The sequence below is a fragment of the Setaria italica genome, chromosome IV, assembly GCF_000263155.2.
Source record: "Setaria italica strain Yugu1 chromosome IV, Setaria_italica_v2.0, whole genome shotgun sequence".
Lineage (NCBI taxonomy): Eukaryota > Viridiplantae > Streptophyta > Magnoliopsida > Poales > Poaceae > Setaria > Setaria italica.
This window is the reverse complement of record NC_028453.1, coordinates 23,993,464-24,001,595: the sequence shown is the minus strand read 5'-3', so window position 1 is coordinate 24,001,595 and position 8,132 is coordinate 23,993,464. Positions and strand designations below refer to the sequence as shown.

General features: G+C 49.6%; 1 protein-coding gene across 1 annotated transcript; it reads right to left on the bottom strand.

Moving 5' to 3' along the window:
- Nucleotides 1-5,647: 5,647 nt before the first annotated feature.
- Nucleotides 5,648-6,193, bottom strand: LOC101777304. The gene has a single exon (XM_004966971.1). It carries the CDS (start codon nt 6,191-6,193, stop codon nt 5,648-5,650), a length of 546 nt encoding a protein of 181 aa, XP_004967028.1.
- Between the last annotated feature and the right edge of the window lie 1,939 nt (nt 6,194-8,132).

The following is an 8,132-nucleotide window of genomic DNA, read 5'->3' as shown; positions in this document are numbered from 1 at the left end:
CTGCTTCAGGAGCATGCCGGTGGACTCCGACTCCACCGCCTCCGTTGCTGACTCGGCATCCATCGTCAGCTCGGCCTCTGTCGAATTTGCATCGGCAACACAATGTCTCCACCCAAGGATCATTGCTTCGATCGTCCAGCAGGTCGGTGAACTTTCTCTCACGGAAAGGGTCTCGCACATCCTCGTGGCAACACGCCCACCCATGCCCTTCGATCTAATTGCGAGCTAGATCACATCAGCAACACCATTGCTGAGTGCATCAACCTCTCTGAGTCAGCTTTATGCTCTGAGAGGTCGGGCTAGGGCCCTTCTCATGCCCCTTTTGGCCTCAAGAACTTGGCTGTCGTGTTTTTCGAAAAACTCATGCAGTCGTTCCAGATCCAATCTGATGACCCACCCAAACCCATCCAGTTTCCGGACTGCGGTGAGTTTTAGGTCCCTCACTTCACCTTAACTACAAACTCCTACGGCGAGGGTGAGGATGGAAGCTTCATCCTACCAGATCAGGAAGTCATTGTCTCCAACAACGAACCTCCACAAGATGGCGAAACTTCCTCCCAAGAGGAAGGCCACAACACTAGGAACCGCGATTGCGCGGTCCGGTGCCAGCAAGAACGAGCCGAGCAAGCCCGTCAGCTGCTTGCTGCTCCCGTAATGGTCGGCGCGCCGCCCATCCCGCCAGCGCAACCAAACGGTGGCGACAACGTCGACCAAGGTGACGCAGGAGGTCGACACAGGCACCCTAACCCCATGCGAGCGCGCAACCTCCAGAACGACTTTGAGCAAAATGGCCATGATGTCTTCACCACACTCCAAGCCAACCTAGGGGGCTGTTTATGCTGACCTAGAGAACCTACTGGACTCGAAGCAACTGCAGTGAATTCGGGTGCGCATCCATGCCGCCAATGCCTAGATTGACGAAAGGGCCCAGGCTCAGTATGCTCAAGAAGCCGGTCATCATACTCCAACTCTATATCTACTCGGCACTCCCAAAGCCGATCTACTCAAAGTAGATCTGATCGCAGCCGAGGTGATCACAGCCGCTGCGGAGGAGGTCGGCTAGAACCTATTCAAAAGGAGGAGGTGGAGCAGTCCCAAAGCAATGACCACCACCCCGACGACCAGGACCGCCGACTAGATAACCACCACCATGACAACCGTCGCCCGCAACAGAAGAGGAGACGGCCAACACTGCGGCCAGCCCGGTTGGCAACTTGACTGCAACCTCCGCGACAATCTCCGTGATCGACGCGACCTCTGTGGCGAGCTCAACAACCGCCATCAAGAGTGAAATGAGGTGGAGCTCTGTCAGCGCACCCAATATGACCATGACTTTGGCGCTCCAGGGGTCGGCAACCAGCCAGAACACGGCGCGGAGCAGGAGGCCTGCAACCGCCAAGAGGAGGAGCTACGCCGCCACGATGAGTACGAGCGTCAAAGGCTAAGCTTCAAACTTTTTCGAAGTCGTTCCTTCAACCTTGCTATGGTCTAGTGCAGCAACAAGCTCTTTACATCTTCTGTCTTCTTAGAAACTTTTCAATGTAGAAATTGTCCTATCTAATGGACACGCGCTGCTTGCTGATCTCTTGTCTCGTAGATACCGCACCGAGTCAATCTCTACCACGAACTCCACCAATCACACCTAGACCAAATCGGGCACCACCATCCCACCAAGCTGACCCTGGTGCCGCCATCCCCAAGACTCCAAAAGTGACACCCCAAGAGGAAAGCGACATCAAGACACCACTGCCGCTCGAACCATCGGTTCTTTAGTTTTCACCTGGAAATGTCATGGGAGGTTAAGATCCCCACGACAACGCCTTCAAGAAGGAAATGCACCATGGCACCGTCGTTGCCGGCAACAGTCAAAGACCGAGCATGGCTTTCACTTGAGAACCAGCACAACCTGACGAACACCAACCGCCATCTCTGCCGCTTCCCTGCGAGTTCAAGCGACCATGACCGGCCGGCCACCTCCATCAATAAGCAGCCACCGCCGCTAGAAGCCACCGAGGACGCATAGATCCTTCAGCGGGGCATCGGAATCAGCCAAAGCGGGGCCGAATCCGCCGGCGTCCGGATATCACTACCACCGCCAGGAGCCAAAGTAGGGCCCAGGGCACGTAGATCCACCAGCGGCGTGTCCACTGCCTACCGGCCGTTCGCCACCAACGCCATGGGGTGTCGGGGATGAAAGGCAGGAGCTAAGCCGAGTAGCCCCGCCGCCACGCCACCGCTGCGACCACGAGCAACAGCTGTCGCCAATGCCCAAGGGTCACCACGAGCCATTGCCGCGTAGATCTGCCCCGAGGAGGACTGGATCAGGCCTCAAAGGCACCGGATCTACAACCACCACGCTGGGACAGGGGTCCGCCCACCGGAGTCCCTCAATGGTGATGCCGAGCAAGGAGGTGGAAAGAAGAGACCCCACCGCCACCATCATCGCGACCGAGCGGACTTCCGTCGGGGCGCTCCAGTGGCGGCGAGGAAGGGAGGTGGAGGGAGAGGGCTTCGCGGCACCGGTGGTCCGCTTCCTTCCGAGTCACCCATGAGGGGCAACATGGAGGAGACGAGAAGTTTTTTCCACTCAATGCTAAATTTTTTTGAATGAGAACAATGTTAACAGAACCTTACTTGAACTACCCGAACCTTCCGGTCTGTGAAGCACATTGGCTGAGGAACATGCAAGACACAACGTTCAAAGGAAATTACACTGACAGCCTGAAATTAAAATCTTATATTTTCAACATCTAAGGGCCTGTTTGGCAGAGCTTCACGCAGCTCCATATCCTTAAAAACATTCACAATGATTGAGAACAAAACATACAAGTATTAGAAATAAACTAGCAACTAGAAATAGTGATTAATTCTGCGGAAACTAAAAGTAGCTAAGTTAAAGTGATTGAGAAAGAAACGGTGATTACAAGGTTAACTACAAACTAGAAATAAACTAGAAATTAGAAACTAGAAACATACGCACATCACAGAGGAGAAAAGATTAATTCTACATAAACTAGAAACGGTGATTATAAGGTTGTAAAGTGACTCACAGTGCTTGGTGGAGTATTTGGAGCAGGTTGAGGAGGAGGGACTGGCATCGGTGGTGGAGGTTGACCGATTGTAGCAGAAACACCCCTCATCATTTCAAACATCTACAAATGCTCTGCCTCCATCCTCTGCTTGAGTTCCTACCGTAGCCTCCTCTCTTGTTCCAGCTAGGCCTACAATATTTCATCCCAATGTTACAATGCAATGCAAAAGTATGTAAAAATCAATAACCTCGAGTTCGTTCATCCGGAACCGTGTAGAGTCTGGCCGAGGGCGTATCGCCGGGCTGAAACTCGTGGTCGGGGGTAGGACACGTGGCGCACGGGGTGCGGGGGCCGGCAGCCATGGGGCGGTGGTGGCAGGTACGGCGTAGGGGGCGGCGGGGGCGAGGGCAGGGGACGGGCGCGGCGCGGGAGGCTTGCGGTGCGGGCGCGGGAGGGAGCTGGCGGCGGGGCGGGTGCGTGGCGTTGGGAGCACGAGTGAGTAAGAATGGGGCACTCGGTTTGCCGCCGCTGGGAGCACATATTAACTCAGTTTGCTGAGTGTCTAAGATCTGACACTCGGCAAACCCCGGTTTGCCGAGTGCCCTCAACCCTACACACTCGGCAAATACTATAATTATTTTTTCATTTTTGTTCTTTTCCATGACGTGTTTTTCTACATTTGTTTCCATACTTTGAAAATACCTTGTCAAATTGACTCAATTATATATATTTGATTTTTCTACGAATATTATTCCATTATTTTATGCAGTTACAGCGAAAATTTAATTTATATCAATTAAAATTCTATAATTGTACTTAATAAATTAAAATTATCAAACAGATCAAAAAATTACCAAAAATTCACATGAAACAATCTATGTTCTCTATTGCCTATACAAAAAATTTTGAAGTCAAACCCCAATTCGACCATCACTTTGACTCCAAATCTTACCGAATCCTTCTCAACGCTACGATTCTTCTTCTAAAATCCTTCGGTTTGTAAACATTGTACGTGACAAATTATGCAAAACCTTCTCAATTTTTTACCACAGCCTCCATGTATGATACCATCACATCATAACAAATCTCATGATTTTTGGACTTCGTTTTCTTTTTTAGAATTTAAAAACCATTCAGCCACAAGTTTGTGGTCATATTTTCTAAACAAGATGTTCGAAATTTCTTTTCATTTCCCTTCATTTCCCGGGTAAGGCCTCACACTAGACTGAATAACATGAGTACTATTTTTCTACTCATTTTATTATATTATTTGAATCACTTACAGTTCAAATTTGACTTATACCAAAAAATTCCTAGAAATGCAATAAATTAATTAAATATAGCAAACAGATCCAGAAATATACCAAATTTTAACATGGAATACCACGTATTGTATATTGAGAGTAGAAAAAGTTTCAAGATCAAAAGAGAAAAAAAATGAAATTATTGATCGAGTGTCATAGATTTACACTCGGCAAACATAATAACGGCTAGACACGTGGCACGTTCTTTGTCGAGCGCCAAACTTTGCCGAGTGTTTTCTCCCTCTTTTGTCGAGTGCAAAATTTTTCCAAGTGTTTTTTTTGCTCTTTTGCCGAGTGTTTCCACTAACGGACATTCGGCAAACGTACTAACGGACGTCCACGTGGCAGTTCTTTGCCGAGTGTCACGGATTGCCGAGTGTTTTTTTTCTTGTTTGCCGAGTGCTAAACTTTGCTGAGTGTTTTTTCCCTATTTTGCTGAGTGTAAATATTTTGCCAAGTATTTTTTGTCAGCACTTGGCAAATAGCTTCTTAGCCGAGTGCCCGATAGAATACACTCGGCTACGGCAAATACCTAGTACATGGCACAACCACAAAACCGTTATCAACCTCTTTCGAAACCCATGAACTGACGTAACTCACCTTATATAATATTCATCTACCAATTATGACCAATCCAAAATAAATAATAAATCAAATACATGGCCCTTTTTATGGCAGAAGCCGAATCTAATTTTTGTTATTATCAGTAAAACATAGCTTGATAGTGTTATTTCCAATTATTATTATTATCAAAACATCTATTGGGTTTTGAAGTACATATGGAGGAAATTTATGTTTCTAAACTTATATTTGGACGATAATATCTATGGCACAACTAGAACTTGTTCCTTGCAATAGGACTTACACTAGTAATATAATACCAAGCATGTCAACAGATCGAGCAACATATGTACCGTCAAATCACAAAATGGGAAAGCTATAACTCGGGAGCAAACTACAAAGTACCCAGAATGGCTTCCTGAGTTATGTTGATCGACAGCATGAGAACCAATCGATTTCAGTCCGACCCCAGCAGAACAAGTCAGCTTAACAGATAAAGCAATAATTTGTCCAAGCACAGCATTCCTGATCATATTATATTGATATGCATTTCTGTTTTGTCCACAGAGATTACGAAAAGACAAGACTGCAACAAGTAAAGATAGCAGCGAAATTTACTATACTAAATCCCTGCGATCTGGATGGCAGCAAAAGCAATCAGCCAAACAAACACGATGCCTTTGATTCGACAACTGAAGCAGATTGACCTGATAAGCGCGATCGCTACTGTCTCCGGCTGCTTCTTCTCCATCAACAGCGTGGCAGCGACATCCTGGCCGATGCCATCGCGTCGACACGTTCCTGGACATCGGCCTTGAGTATCTCGAGCGCCTCGACACACACCTGCAGCTCCTCCTCCCCGAGGGCCTCCACGTTCACCTCCCACCAATTCTCCTTCTGCGCGGTCGCCTGCGCCTCTCTGATCTTACCCGCAGCGTCGGCCACTCGCTCCCACTCCGTAGCAACCAGTGCCTTGGTCTCCACCAACTCCCGCCTCATCCCAGCCACGCGGGCTGCAACCTCCCCGGCCATCTCGGCACCGCCGCCGCCGCCAGCGGCCCCATGGGAAGCGGCAATGGAAGAGGGCTGGCGAAGGGGCCCGTCGGCGGGGAGGTATGTGCGGAGGACGGACTCCATGGTGGGCCCACCAAAGGCCTGGGGCTCGCTGCCGACCGGGAAGAAGGCGACGGTGGCGGCGTGGGCATTGAATTCCTCGAAGAGGTCGTGGACCATGGCGAACAGGGTTGGGTGGCGCTTGCGGAAGGAGTCTCGGCGTTGTTCCTCATCCTTCATCATCGCGGCGGAGGAATCGGTGAAATGGAAATGCTGCTGGGGTTTTCGACGCTACAGGCCTACGGCTGCGGCCCACGGGATGACGGGAAGGAAGAAAAGGGTGAGGGGAAAGAAACGGGGAAATGACCGCCTTTGTTTCTACGCACGCGGCACGTCCTCCGACTGAAAACGAGAAGTTTACAGATGCCGCTTGCTTTGAACGGTTGGATGGCTAATTAGTGATTAGGGGTAGCCGGATAGTGGGTGGTTGGGTGCCCTGGGTGGTGAGGTTTTTGTGCAGAGGGGTATTCACCGTTGACAACCTTAGAGGAATTGTCGTGGAGGTGCAGTGGCCGGTGACGAGGCAGTGGCCAGCGGCACGGTGGTGCGGCAAGGCTATGGCAGCAACGTGAAGATGCTCATCCATCCATCATCCATGCATCTGGAATACTACTCCAAACGAAGATACTCATGCACCAAGCTAGACCAACAAATGAAGCAGGTGACCATCTGGTCCCGGTGACCACCCTCCTTCCCGCCGGTGACCTCCCGATCCCGGCATCCAACACCCTCACCGCCGGTGACCACCTGGTTCCGGCGTCCACCTCCCTCTGGTTTTCTCCTTGTGGCGGTTATCTTCTTTTCTAGTTCGGTGTTGTCTTTTGGCTGGTTAGTTCTGATTAACTTCCATGGATATTTCCAAGGTGGATTTGCATCCTAGGCTCACCTTCTTGGCCAAGGTACGATCCCTTCTTGGAGTTCGGGTCTCGCCTTCCCCTTCAGCTTATGCATCAAGGTTCTGGCTCCAGGCCACTTTTACTCGCTCTCGGATTAAGCTCTCAGTGGACAATGTGGGATTTTTGCTGCAATCTGTGCTTGGAGGCTCGGGTCCTCTTTTTGAAGTTGCTGAAGTTGATGATTGGATTTTCAAGTTTTGTGTTTCTTCCAAAGAAGTTGGTTTACTGGTATATCAATTGGCTTCTTCTCAATGTGAGATCTTCAAAGTGGCTTTCAATCTATAGAATGATCGGGGTCTCCATTTTGCCAAATCAGTGCTTGCCACAGCTCAGGGAACTCTTTTCCCTTGGATTTTGGTTGCTGCTAAGAAGTCCAAGATCACTTCTAGTCATTACTCTCAGTTGAGTTTTCCTCTGCTGACAGGAGCTAATTCAATCCCTATTGGACGTTCTAGCTTAGCTTCAAAAGGTTCCAATTTTGCAGTTCACCAAGTCCATTGAAAATCTGCTTTCAGTCATTTCGGTAAGCTATGGATTAGAAAATCTTCAATCTCAGTGATGAACATGAACAACGTCAGGAACTCGAATTCAAATTCAAACCCAGCTTCTTCCGGCATTGATTTGGAGCTTAATTTGGGGCGGTCAAAACAATCAGATTCAGGTGAACAATTAACCAGGGCATTTCCTTTTTTACCGCCAAGCTTGACTTCAGAGTATGGTGTGAAGCTGGGTCGTAACTCTTGCTCCAGGTGTTTTTCCTCTTCGCATTCTCAGGCCGAATGTTCCAGGCCCATTCGTTGTTGGCTCTATTTTAGGCTGGGTCACATTGCTTCCTCTTGCTTGTTCCCACCTCATTTTCCAGGTCTTTCCAAAGATGGGCATTTCTCCCCAACTGTACAACCGACCGACTGGGAGGGTGCCAAGGTGGACTCTTGGTTTCGTGGCACAACACCAATGACTGGTGGACCCAATGGGCGCAATGAGCCGGCGGTTGGAAGCTTTCAAGACTTGGGTCGTTTCCTTTTGGGTGTAACTTCCACTTCTCCGGAGACAACCATAACTTGGCAATGTCTTCCCCTGACCGCAGTCTCCGGTCCGCCCATTCACCTTCCCTTTTCACCTCGGCACCATCACCGCAGTCATCTCCGCCTCCCCTCGATAGTAGTTGCGCAGCACCCCAGAGCTCTCCTCCCTTGCCCGCTTTGCTCTCCTCTGACCCCCTTCGC

What these genes read in the sequence shown, in the direction of transcription:
- LOC101777304 (XM_004966971.1), bottom strand. Translation starts at nt 6,193, where the DNA reads ATGATGAAGGATGAGGAACAACGCCGAGACTCCTTCCGCAAGCGCCAC.